Below are 14,500 nucleotides of genomic sequence, written 5' to 3' on the forward strand. Positions count from 1 at the left end.
CTTTTAAGATCATAATGGACAAATAAATGAAAATTACTGTTATGTAACCTGGCAGATATAAACCTAGTTATTCCTTTTGTTAATATTTCTTAACTGCTCTATGAGATGTCATTTTAAACCACAGAAATGTTTTCATTGCTCTAAAAATATCTAAGTATTTTACTGACACAAACTAAATCTGGGCAACTAATTATGACTATGTACCCGGTAACAATAACTTACCATTGCCATATGGAAATGCACGAGCAGAACGACTATCATAACCAGAGGAATGTCCACTGTGGAGAAAGAGAATGCATTTTTACATCTCTTACAAATAAGCTTTAAATTTTAACAGCTTGGTAAAAATGAAAAAAAAAAAAAAAAAACAAGACAAAATTACAACTTTTTGAGATAGGGTCTCCCTATGTTACAAATGATAGCCTTGAACATCTAGCTTCAATCAATCCTGCCCTACACTCCTGGACAGCTCAGATTTAGACAAGAGTGCACACCTGCACCTGGCAAAACTTTCAATCCACCACAATTTCATGATAAGCATTAATTCTACAAATTTACTTTTAATACTAAAACACAGGCTTTTTAACCTTACAATTATTAAAACTAATACCAAAAATTTTTAATATAACTTGTTACTACTATTTAATATGAATAATGCAGTCACAATTCAGTTTAGCTTACAACAAGATAGCAGAAATATTGGAAGTAACAGAATACTTGAATTTAAAAATTAACCCTTAGCCAGGCATGGTGACACACACTTGTAATCCCAGCACTTTGGAGTCTGAGACAGGAGAATCTCATTCAAGAACAATCTCAGCTACTTAGTGAAGCCAGCTACTTAGTGAAGCCCTTTGCAACTCAGATCGTGTTTCAAAATAAAAAATAAAATAGGGCTGGGAGTAGCTTGAAGATGAATGCCCCTGGGTTCCATCCCCAATACCGCAAAAAAAAAAAAAAAAAAGAAAGATCCTTTTTGTGGTATTGGAGATAGAAACTAAGAGTGTTTACCTTTGAGTATACCCTCAAACTTATTTTATTTTTATTTTGAAACAAGGACTCTCTGAGTTGTTGAGGCTGGCCTCAAACTGGAGCTACTTCTGTCTCCACCCCTCCCACATACTGGGTTTACAGGTGTGTGCCACCACGCCCAGCTAAAAATTAATCTTAAAAAATTAGTTTTAATGGTTATAGATTGATAATCCATCCTCATTCACAGAACCAATAAATAATACTTTCTAACCTTTTGATCAAGAAACAAGTTTAACAAGAACTTAATAAAGCCAAATATTTATGATGTTCTCCCAATTCATACTTTCCTGCATATCACTTCCTTTGAAAAATCACATGTATGGTTTAATGCAACTGACGTAAATTTTTCACAATTTTTCTTTCCTTTTAGTTAACTTGAAAAACTTTTCCAGCAATATGCTGTGTTTATATACTGTATTTACCACTTATAGGGAAATAACTATAGATTTTATTTATCAGTGATTTCTATCTGCCAAGAATTATGCTGTGTGTGTGTGTGTGTGTGTGTGTGTGTGTGTGTGTGTGTGTGTCATACTGGGGGTGGAACTCAGGGGTTTTTCTACCTCTGGGCTATACTCCCAGACCTATTATATACTTTATTTGGAAACAGGCTCTCATTAAGTTGCTGAGAGCCTCACTCAGTAGCTGAGGCTGGCTTTGAACCTGTACGATTCTCCTGTCTCAGCCTCCCAAGCACTGGGATTACAAGAGTAGGCTACCATGCCCAGCTGAATTATACTGTTTTAATCACTAGCTGTTTTAATCTTCATAACTCTATAAACCTGTGTTAGGTGAGAAACTAAGTCTCAAACAGCCTGTGAACCTTGCTTAGCTAGCAACACTGATGATCAATCCTATCCTGTTAAACACAATTCTACCATCCATGAGGGGAATACTCTTCGGTACAAGCATTATAGCTAAATAAGCTGTTTAAGAGTACAAAAAATAAGACCACTGCCATGCAGAATGGATCTAATCTTTCCTTGCAGAAGCTGAGATGCAGCAGAACAGTAGCAGGACAATAAGAAAAACAGCTTATTTTTTTTTAACTAGTGGCCACTAATATTTGGCCCAATCTAATCCCCAAATTCATGATTTCTAGGAAACTCCAGCCCGCACAAAATGACTACAGCCAAGTTTTTAATAATCTAGAGGTCTCTTTAATCTGTGTATCATGTCAAAGCAAGGTACTATTTAAAAATATTAGATTTCATTTTCTTTGCCCCATTTTGAAATCAAGCTATAGCCCAAACATCAAAAGTAATTAACAGATTAAATTTATAAATTAAAAGGCAAGCACTATCTATGTTGATAAAATTAAGTCTTTGAAAAAATTGCCAAAAATAAAAAATAAATTAAAAGGAAGCCTAAGCCGGGTGTAGTGGTGCATGCTTGCAAGCCCAGCATTTGGGAAGCTAAGACAGGAGGATCGCAGTTCGAGGACAGCCTCAGCTACTTAGTGAGGCCCTCCACAACTCATTAAGACCTGGTTTCAAAATAAGGAATAAAAACTAGGGCAGGGGGTGTAGCTCGGAGGTCAAATGCCCCTGAGTTCCATCCCCAGACCCGCAAAAAAAATAAATAAATAAAAATAAAAATAGACCTGGGGATAAAGTTCAGTGGTAGAATGCCTCTGAGTTCCACTGCCAGTACCGCAAAAAAAAAAGTCTAAAGAAATGGAAAAGAAAATATTGTCAAGACATATGTATGTGTATATGTCTTGACAATATATCTGTCAAAAAACTTTTTTAAATTTTTATTGGTACATTGTAGTCTTACAAGAGAGTGGAGGTACACATGCACACATCACCCAATTAGCCCTTACCCAATTCCCGCCCCCATTCCTTCCCCCTGCCTCTGTCTCACATTTGGTTTAATGATTGATTTTGATATGACTGTTAGTGTACATCATGAACATTAAAGAATTTCCCTCTTCCCTCATCCCATCCCCTCAGTTAGGTCTCCTTATTTGCTCATCTACAGTATCTCCTTCTTCATCCAGAGTTCCTCCTATGACCCATTTTCTCTCCAGCTTTCTCATATTAGGGAGTGAATCTAATTTCTTATTTTTTTGTGACTGACTAATCTCACTTAGCATAATGTTCTCCAGTTCCTTCCATTTCACTGTCAAAAACTATTAATGATTAAAATTTATAGTATTCATACTCATTTACCTTTCTATTGTTGGTATAAGAGATGGAGGTGGAGCGCCTGGTGGAGGAGGAAAACCTGAAACATTCAATCATAAGACAAAAAATTTAACGGTAAAACAAAGTTGCTGAGTATCACTAAATTTCTCTGGGGACATAAACGTGCTTCTCTATGTTTAAATGGACAGAAAAGAAATGGAACTTAAATTTATGAACAGATTTTTGGAGCAATAGAAATTTCAATGAACAGTCTGGCCTAACACACAGAACACAAACTAGGAGTCAGGACACCCGGTCTTATTTTCAGCACCACACACAGCCCATTTTGTGAGTATGAGAAAGTTAGTCTCAATGCCTTACCTTTTCCATATAAAAAACAGTAGTAGTATTGCCACCAGACATGCTATACTTGAAATTACTTTAGAAGAAAACAATAAAATAACATTTACCTCTTTTAAAAATATCTTGAGTTCCAGATGTACAGAAATTTCCTTACAACATATAATTTATAAATAAAATCTTACCAGTAAATAAATACGTAACTGCTCAAAGCTGAGAACATAAACATCTGCCATAAAATATGTTTTAAATAGCACAACCCCAATGAACTACTTTACAAAGAAAGGCACATAATGGAGTTTTTAGATGAGTTTGGAGGAAAATAGTTTGTACCTTTATATCATGAGGTCTGCATTCTCAATAATTCCTAATACTTAAATGAAATACCAAAGATGGCTAAAAAGTCTTTTAACAGTTAGTCTACGCTACACTTTTGAATTCAGTCAATATGGCATCCCGATCAGACTTTAACATTCCACAACCTACAACAATTCCTTCCAAGTTTTAACAACCCTCACTAATAGAAAATGCATTGTATCATATCATTTTAATCCCTCACACTACAATTCATATGCTGTCCCAATGAGGACAAGAATTCCACTGTCATATTCTCTATTACCCTCTACATATTTGAGAACCCTTTCATTAAGCCTCCTTTTCAGTAGTCTAAACAAAACTTGAACCCCAGTTTTCTATAAGTCTTCAAAAAGCTCCATTCAAATCTTTTTAGCCCTGCTTCAAACTGTTTCCATGTTCACCATGCTCTTCACTGCATTCAGTTTTAGGATATATAACTCCTCTCCTCTATTAATCATCAATATGAGCACAGAGTTTAGCAATTACCACATCAGTCCTAGAGTTCACAATCCATGTTACATAGCCTCACAACCACTTTGCTTTTTAAACTAAAAAGACACACCAGTTTCTTTGACTTCTCCTTATAAGTTTTTTTCATCCATATTCACACAATGACTCTATCCCACACATCTAAATATGTACACTATCTTATACTACAATCTAATCCTCCCTACTTCTGTTTACCCAGGTCCATTTGAATTTCATCCCACCATTCCAAGCATTGTATCACCTGCCACTTTTATACCCCTTTAGACCCATTGACTTTTAAAGCACTGAACTCAAGTCAACACACTTGCTAATAGGGTACACTATCATACAATAGAAAGAACTGACAAAACTGTAAAAAACAAAAACAAAAGCAACACTAGGCCACATATAAACTCCTACCAACCATGCCAGTGTAACAATAACCACTCCAAGAACAACCACCTGACCTACATCTAATTGCTGTGTGGTCTAGAACATATTTTCTCATAATTCTTAGTTATGCCACCAGGGTGAAAAAATCAGAAACCATGAAAAAGCCAAAATAAGTTATTTTAATCTTCTCTTGTAGTCACTTTGTCAATTAAAAAATTCATTGGTCTGAAAAAACTTTTATGACAAAATTTATTTTAGAATTCATAGTTTTCTTCACAAATTGATGAGAATGTTCTTGGAATCTCTATTTCTACAGAAATGGGTAAGACAGGTATAGGAAAACTATCTTAAAACTGGAATGAAGCAAAGGCAGAGCTGAAAATAGGACCTTGAAATCCCAATAGCCTATTCACATTCTAACTGCATCAACACTGTCCCTCCTGTAACTATGCGCTTGAAATTTCATGTTCATTAACAATGATGGAGAAAACATGAAAAAAGTTTTACCTGGAGGTGGTACAGTTATTGGAATACCTAAAAAACAAGTGATGAAATTTAATATAGTAACTGGATTTCAGAACCTGTTATGTATTTATGCCATCACCAAAACAAACTTTGAAATAAAACCCCTTGCCTCGTTTTCCTGGCTTAGTCACTCAAGAGAAGCATTCTGTTTACTTGCAGACCAACAATTCAAATGTAACATCCAACTTCCCTGAAGAACACCCAGGCTGACAACCTGATAACAAGATTTCCCCCACTAGTTATAATCACAAATGAAGTTAGACATAAGTTAAAAAGCACACTTGTGCAAGCACAAATATCAAACTCCATAAAATTAATGCTGACTAAATTTGATAATTATCATCTGATCTTCTTACTTAAACATTTAAAAAGGGAACTTGATCTGTGGATTTCTCTAATACTGCAGGAGAACAAGGCAACTCTGAAAATTATGGATATTATTCGCTTTTGTAAAGCTCAATGTGAGCCATTCCAGTGTTAAGTTTGTTTTACTACTGATGGCAAAGTGGGGAAATATTTAGTATTTTCCTCAATTTGTAAAAGTAGAGAAAGCGGGTACAGCAAATTCCTATACATATACTCAAAGGACAAATTAAAATAAATGTGGATGATTTGCTCCTACTGGTGTCAACAAATATTAACTTGAGTGATTCTCACTCATTATTTGCACACATTATAAATTTCAAGAAACAAACTGTTAGGAACATTCTCACGTGACATTAGCCAAATATGCCTTTTATGTGTGTGTATGGAGGGCATACTGGGGATCAAACCCAAGGGCGTTCTACCTCTGAGCTATACTCCCATCTCTTTTGTTTATGTGGTACTGGGGACTGAACCCAGGGGTATTTTACCACCAAGCCACACTCCCCAGCTCTTTTGTTTGTGTGATTCTGAAGATTAAAGCCAGGGGCATTCTGCCACCAAGCTACAATCCTAGCCCCCTAAATGAAAACAAAAAAAATTTTTTTTTTCAATTTTGAAATGGTCTAAGTTTCCAAGGCTATCTTTGAACCAACAATCCTCTTGTCTCAGCCTCCCAAGTACTGGGATAACAGATGTGTACCACAATGCCTGGCAGTTCTTTTTATTTTTTTTATTTTGAGACAGGGTTTTCCAAAGTTGCTGAGGCCAACCTCAAACCTGTGGTCTTCCTGTCTCAGCCTCCCAAGTACTGGGATTACATATGTGTGCCAAAACACCCAGTTAAATCCTAATGTAAAATGTATTTACTAAGTGCTAAAATTAAATTTTACATTTATTTTTTGGTGGTACCAAGGATTGAACCCAGGGTGTTCTACCACTGAACTACATCCCTAGTCCTATTTTTTAGTTTGAAACATTGTCTGACTAGTTGCCTAAGGCCTCCCAAAAATGCTGAGGCTGGCCTTGAACCTGTCATCCTCCTGTCTCAGCCTCCCAAGTACTAGAATTACAGGTGTGTGCCACCATGCGCAGCTCCACATTTTAAGTTTAAGAGATATAGGAAAAGACAATTTATGTAACACTCAAACTGTAACTACTTTCAATTGAGGAAAATATCAGTTTCTTAAGTATCAACATAGGAAAAAATTTAAAACCATTTTTCCATGAAAAGTTTTATACCACAAATAAGTTCAACAGAGTGGTTTACTAAATTGTTTTAAAAACTGTATCAAAATTACTCCAAAAGAAAGGGTAAAAATCAATTCATTAAATGTATGCAAAAAATGAACAGAATCACTTTCAAATGTTTTCTTGACAATGGAAATCTAAGTTTACTTTAAAATGTTGTTAATATACATTTTGCCAAAATCAGAGGTTTTTATTAAAAAGATCTTGAGACAGCAAATGGTCTTAGAATACAGACTAAAGCACCTGATTTAGTCACCCAAGAAAAGGATATGCTAGGCTTACAAAACCAACAAGACTGTTTCAAAAGTCATTACGCTACCACAAATCTACCAAACTAACCCACAGGTAATGACAATTCTCATCCATCTAGAGATTACCTTGCTGCCCCCAAGTCACTGAACTAAAAGAATCCAGAAGACAATACAAGCTTATAAAGTCCCATATTCCAAACTAAATGGGAAAACTAAAGAAGTCAAATCATTAAATGTTCTCAATATATATTATCTAATTCTATCCTTTAAAACAATATAGATTTTTTTAGAACATTACAGAACTTCACCATTAAATCTAGTTTACCGATTTAAATACATGGTTATTTTCTTTGGTATACAACTAGACTATACCAAAATCAGCTGCCCACTCAGTGAAACTGAAAACCTATTAAGTTTACCTAAATGAGTATGTGAGCATTGTTTTCCACTTCAATTAATGTGTTCTACAGATTACTAAAATGTGAATGCATGCAAAAAACTATGAAAATACTAGTTAGCCACTTCAGTTTAGTTTTCAAAACATGTAAGTTGTAAAAGTACATAAACAAAAGATAAAAAACATAACTAAATTAAGGTGTGCAATAAAAGTATTTAAAATTAGTCTGCTTTAATTTTTTTTTTTTTTTTTTTTTTGGTGGTACTGGGGTTCCTGGAAACCATTCTACCTACAGGCTACACCCCCAGACCTATTTTTATTTGGAAACAGGGTCACTTAAGCCAGTGAGCCTGGCTTCGAACCTGCGCAATCCTACTGTCTCCGCCTCCCAAGTGCGGGGATTACAAGCGTGCGCCACCACGCCCGGCAGTCTGCTTTAATTTTAATCTTAATATAGTAGTATCATATGACAGATTAAAATAAACTGGAACTAAGAATACAAAGACAAACTATGCTCTATACAGATGTTTCCAAATGATACCTATATTAGAAAGTTGGCAAGGGAATTAAAAAGGGCTCTTCTAAGACTTCTATTTCATCTAAGATTTTCAGTGTGAAGCTTTACTGGCAAATGTTCACTGAAATAAGACTATAAAGTTGACAAAACATTCTACAACTAAGTCCTTGTCAACTATCAAGTGCAGGTTGTGTTTGTGTGGTACTGGTGGTTGAACCCAGAAGCATTCTACCTCTGAGCTTTATCCCTCTGAGCTCAGGTTGATTTTTTTATTTGGAAACAGTGTCTCACAAGTTGTGGAGTGCTTCAGGTTACTGAGGCTGGTCACAAACTTGTGATCCTCCTGTCTCCGCCTCTCAAGATAGAGAATTACAGGTGTGCGTCACCAAGTTTGGTTTCAAGTGCATTTTAAAACTACAACTAAGAAGGTTTAATATGTAATATAATGTTAACAAAAACAAAAATAATGTAAGGGGAGAAAGTTCATCTAAAAAAACCCTGCCCTCTCGCCCTCACCACCCTCACCTTCACGGTTAACATGTGAGCTGTCTATCCTAGCCAGTGGACTTGAAAAAAGCAAGCATGTGTTTCTTTTCTATTTCCTTTATCTGCAAAAGAGTAGGAAAGAATACTTCCCTGGAAAGCCTTGCTAACAGCAGTAAACAAAAGACTTCGTGTTCTGACCAAAAGCTTTTGGAAAAGTAATATTCAAGCCCTAATAAACTGAATAGATTAGTTATGTTTTAATTTTTTTTTTTTTTTTTTGGTGGTGGTATTGGAGATTCCTGGAAGCCCTTCTACTTCCGGGCTACACTCCCAGACCTATTTTATACTTTTTTATTTTTGGAAACATGGTCTCTTAAGCCAGCGCGTCTGGCTTCGAACCTGTGCGATCCTCCTGTCTCCGCCTCCCAAGCTCGGGGATTACAAGCGTGCACCACCACGCCTGGCGGTTATGTTTAAATTTAAGCTTGGATAGTATGTGAAAGCAAAGATTGCTGGGACTCTTCCCCTAGAATTTCTGATTCAGTAGGTATATGGTAAGAAAAGAAAATTTGCATTCCCAAGAATTTCCTAGGAAATGATCAAGTTGCTGGCTTGGGAATCACTGGATTTGAATCTAAATTCTCCTAAATTCACTGCTGAAAAATTCAATATTCAATACAGGTGAAATAAATTCATTACAAGTTGTTATTAAACAAAAAGTCTCTATATGTAATACTTAAAGAGTAATACAGTATCACAGCCGATGCTATCTCGAAGTCTCAAAATATGAGAGAGGGAGAGAGAAAGAGAGGAAGATTGTTTTTGTAGTATGTAAAGTATACACTTAAATGTGAAAGGAGAATGGCTAGGGGTGTGGTAACCTGAAATCCTACTTGGGTAATTGAAGCAAAAAAATGAAGGCAGTATTTCTGTTAAACAAAATATTAAAAGAATTTACCTACGTTAAAAATCCCCTCAAAGGCTGGGCATGGTGGTGCACACTTGTAATCCCAGCGCTTGGGAGGCTGAGACAGGAGGATGGCACAGGCTCAAAGCCAGCCTCAGCTACTTAATGAGGCTCTCAGCAACTTAGTGAGATGCTGGTTTCCAAATAAATTACAAAATAGGTCTGGGAGTATAGCCCAGAGGTAGAAAAGACCAAGTTCTACCCCCAGTACCACACACACTCACAAAATTAAATTATATTAAATTAAAAAACAGACTAAGAAAAAATAAAACTGGGGTTGTAGCTCAGAGGTAGAATGCCCCGTGTTCCTTTCCCAGTACCACAAAAAAAGAAAGAAAAAAGCCCCTCAAAATTAACAGTGAGCCCTGCAGTCACAATGTACAACAACAACAACAACAACAACAACAACAACAACAAAGGTTACCTATAACTAAATTCTCAATGTATTCCATTATCAATTTTATGTAAAAAAAAAAAAAGTTAAGTGATAGCTTCTAACAACACAGCTCTCAATGATCTCTGCCTTCTGGTATGTATCCTTTATAAACCTCTGGTGCTTATGTTCCCCTCTGAGTATGAGCTTGAAATTATGACTTATTCCTTACACACAAATACAGAAAAAATTGATAGGGTATCACTTCCACACTGGGTTACAGGAGACAGTGATTTCTTTCTACTGCCACCTCAGCTGGCATGCTTTGATGTAGTAAGCTGCCATGCTGAGGAGGCCCACAGCCAATGAGGAACTGAACTGAAGCCGGCTCAGTCCTACAGCCTAGAAAAAACTGAATCCTTTTAATGAAGAGGTATGTGAGCTTGGAGTCAAATCTTTTTTATTTTATTTTATTTTTTTTTAGTGCTAGAGATTGAATGCAGGAGCATTGTACCTCTGAGCTACAACACCAGCCCTATTTTATTTTGAAATGGGGTACCAATTAGTTGCCGAGAACCTAGCTAACTTGCTGAACCTAGACACAAATCTGCGATTCTCCTGGCTCAGCCTGCCAAGTACAAGGATTATCTTTAGAGATAAACTGTGAAGCCTGAGATATTGAAGCAGAGAAACCAGTTAAGCTACTCCTAGATTCCTGACCTAAAAAAAACTGTTCAACAATAACTCTATGCTGTTTTAAGCTACTAAACTCCGTGGTAATGTGTGACAAAGCAATAGAAGACCAATATATGTTACAACTATCTTTTCTCTAGTAGGTTCATAGGAAAGAAAAAAATGGCAGAATTGTGTGAATTCTAATTCCCATTTCTCACTAGTATATTCCAAATCCCATCAGCACTACTATGTTGTAAAATAGAAAAGTCTGATGAGGAAAAGGTTTTAAAATTAAAGATTCTTTTAGAAATGCATTTCTTTTTTTTCTTTTCTTTTCTTTTTTTTTTTTTTTTTGGTGGTACTGGGGGTGGAACCACAGGCTTTATACCTCCAGGCTATACTCCCAGACCTATTTTATGTTTTATTTGGAAACAGGGTCTCACTAAGTTGCTGAGAGCCTCGCTAAGTAGCTGAGGCTGGCTTTGAACCTGTGCAATCTTCCTGTCTCAGCTTGCCAAGCACAGGGATTACAGGCGTATGCCACCATGCTCAGCTTAGCAATGCATTTCTTTGTTTCATTATTTTTACACATAACACAAACACATTCATAATCTACCATTTATCCTTACACACACACTGAATATAGATTGTATGAACCATTTGTTAAAACAATTATAAAATGCAAAAAAAATTTAGGCAATTTTAAAGAAAATTTTAATTTAAGATGTTATAAAACTTAAACTAGCTGGGCGTGGTGGCGCATGCTTGTAATCCCCGCGCTTGGGAGGTGGAGACAGGAGTATCGTGCAGGTTCGGAGACCCTGTTTCCAAATAAAAATATAAAACTAGGTCTGGGAATGTAGCCCGGAGGGTAGAAGGGTTTCCAGGAGCCCCAGTACCACCAAAACAAAAGAAAACAAAACAAAAAAAAAACTTAAACTAAAAAATGTTACTAGCATACAGCATACTGGAAAAAAATATAATTTTATGACTATAAATGTATAAACTGCTTTATCTTTTAAGGACCATTCAATCCTAATTCATAAAATCTAAAGCCTATAGAAAATAAAAATTCACAAACACATTAAAACATATTTGATAGGAATGTCAATATTTCTGTATAGCACTTGTAGTATAATTGATTTTTACCACCTCACATAAAATGACAAAGTGATTGAAACAGCACAAAAGGCAGATATTAAACCTTAATTATATTCTACAAATTGCAGCATCAGTAGTGTACTAAAAATACAACTATTTTAAGGAAGTATCCATGGGACTTGAAAAAGGCACTTAAAAACCAACATCCTAACACAAGCTGTTTTCTTTTTGGTGGTGTCAAGGTTCAACCCAGGGCCATTCTACCACTGAGCTACACCCAGCCCTATTTTTTATTCTTTATTTTGAAACAGAGTCTCACAAAGTTGCTGAGGACCTTCACTAAGTAGCTAAAGCTGTCCACAAACCTGCAATCCTCCTGCCTCAGCCTCCCAAGTACTGGGATTACAAGCATAAGCCACCACACCCAGCTCTAACACAAGCTTTTAATTCCCATGAAATTTAGTTCAATTAATTTTAACACTACCAGAAGATACTACAATTAATTTTAACAGTACCAGAAGATACTTATTATCTTCTGATAATTACTAGCATTATCCCCACTTTTGTGTTTATTAAAAATAATGACAGGTTGGGCTTTTGTTTGTTCCTTTGTTTTCAGTGTAGAAAACACAACAGAAGGAAAGTAACCACAGTTCTCAAGGATCTCATGGCATTCTTTTTCAAAGCTATTTCTGGAAACTATTTCTGATAAATAGTGCCAATTAATATCAAGTAATGTATCAGGTAGAACCAAAAATCTATAGCATTATACCTTAATGAATATTCTATTCAGAAAGCAGTTTCTTAATTAAAGGATAAAACTCAAGGGTGCTGACAATATTCATCTAATACAGAACAACTTCTTGCTAGATAAGTAGTTCCAAAGTTTTATCCAGAGTTTGGGGGGCGGGGGGCCGTCCTCAAATGCTTCAAAGGTCAAAACTACTTTCATAAAAATACTAAGATGTGGCCTGCTTCAGGTATTCTCTTACACGTGTATAGATGAGGGTTTCCCAAGAACTTGAGACATCACTGCTGATTTAATATAGAAATAAAAAGGAGTCCAGTTTTTCACCATTAAACCATATAGCAAAGAAAATTACAAAAGTGTAAAGTTGATACTTCTCACTTTAGGTTTTTTGCTTTAGAGAAAAAGTGTTTCATAAAATATTTTATGTTACTTAATATAATGACCTTATAGACATTTCTATATTAATAACCTTTTATAAATTCTAATTAAAAAACATAGAAAGGACATATGTAGCCGGTGTGTTAGTGCATGCTTGTAATCCCAGTATTTGGGAGGCTGAGACAGGAGAACCTTGTGTTTGTGGACAGCCTCAGAAACTTAGTGAGACCCAGTTCTGAAATAAAATATAGGTCTGGGGGTGTAGCTCAGAAGGAGAAAATCCCTGGGTTACATCCCCAGTAACTAACTAACTAACTAACTAACTGACTATCTCTCTCTCTCTCTCTCTCTCTCTCTCCCTCTCACACACACACACACACACACACACACACACACACACACACACACACACACGACATGTATAAAAAAAGCTCTCTGGGGTCTACAGTAATCTTTTTTTTTTTTTTTTTTTTTTTTTTTTTTTTGGTGGTACTGGGGCTGGAACCCAGGGGTCTTCTACCTCCTGGATACACTCCCAGACCTATTTTATATTTTTATTCGGAAACAGGGTCCTCCCGTCTCAGCCTCCCAAGTGCAGGGATTACAAGTGTGCACCACCACACCCAGCTTTACAGTAATTTTTAAACTTAAGAAAGTATGTGACCAGCCAGGCCTATGCCTGGCGCAAACCTGGGAGGCCGAGACAGAAGGATTGCAGGTTTTTGGCCAGCCTCAGCAATTTAGAAAGGCCCTCTGCATCTTACACCATGTTTCAAAAATTAAAAGAAAAAAATTATGTTGGATATTGGAGTATAGCACGGAGGTAGTAGAATGCATTCTGGGTTCAATCCCTAGTATAAAATACACACACACACACACACACACACACACACACACACACGCACCCCACCCCACCCCAAAAGGTCTGAGAAATGCTAATGCCAAAAAACCAGACTGGTAACAATAAAATAATCTAATGAGAATGCAGACGATTTAAGTAATGCAGAAAGACCCCAAATATAAGCTGCTCTCCTTTCTCCATTCCCATGTAGCCATCGTTAAACCCAAAATCAAGATATTAAGGAATGAACAAGATTTCTAAGATCAATTAATATGAAATGACTAGCTAATACATTAATCTACATGTCAACTCTTTAAGAAATTAACTTCCTTCTAAAATGCAAAATATTTTACATTTAATACCTACATAAACAGGTAAATCCTACATTCAGCTTTAAAAAGCAGGGATGCCTTGTTTTTGGTCCAGAATTAGGTTACCACTCAGTAAAACAAGAATCACGTTTGACTTACAAAAATTCTACTCCTAGGCCTGATTTTAATTGTTTCCAAGACCTACAGGATCATATATAGTATATGTCTTAATATTAGTTAATGCAACAAAAAAATTAGTCAAATTGAACTTGCAATCTATTTCTCGATAAACTCCATTAAGATAAAATATGATACTAAAATAAACTAAAATGTAAACGCCTATATTACATACTTATCAAAACTATATTTCAAAGTTATTAAAATTTTCTTATTTTAGAAACAAAAACAAGGCAAAGATGAACACATATTTTATGATTCCATTATATAAGGTACTCAGAATAATCAAATTCATAGAGACAGAGGAACTACAATAGAGGTTAATGGGCTGAGCCAAGGAGAAGTGATTCTTAAAAGGTAGTTTTTTGCTGTGGATAATAAAAAGGTTTTAAGTATA

General features: G+C 35.9%; 1 protein-coding gene across 47 annotated transcripts in view; it reads right to left on the reverse strand.

Annotated features, from left to right (window-relative positions):
• Positions 1–14,500, reverse strand: part of FIP1L1 (factor interacting with PAPOLA and CPSF1) — a gene marked incomplete at both ends in the record, with an annotated part of 75,490 nt that overhangs the window by 13,907 nt on the left and 47,083 nt on the right. For 26 of the 47 annotated variants that reach the window (XM_080698155.1, XM_080698146.1, XM_080698156.1 and 23 more), the window contains 3 exons: positions 223–278; positions 3,207–3,261; positions 5,247–5,273. In XM_080698155.1, the coding sequence (XP_080554281.1) occupies positions 223–278; positions 3,207–3,261; positions 5,247–5,273 (138 nt within the window). The remainder of the gene's footprint in view (positions 1–222; positions 279–3,206; positions 3,262–5,246; positions 5,274–14,500) is intronic. The other 21 variants (XM_080698133.1, XM_080698152.1, XM_080698144.1 and 18 more) reach the window with 1 other exon arrangement.

This window comes from Muscardinus avellanarius (assembly GCF_963383645.1).
Source record: "Muscardinus avellanarius genome assembly, chromosome: 6".
Lineage (NCBI taxonomy): Eukaryota > Metazoa > Chordata > Mammalia > Rodentia > Gliridae > Muscardinus > Muscardinus avellanarius.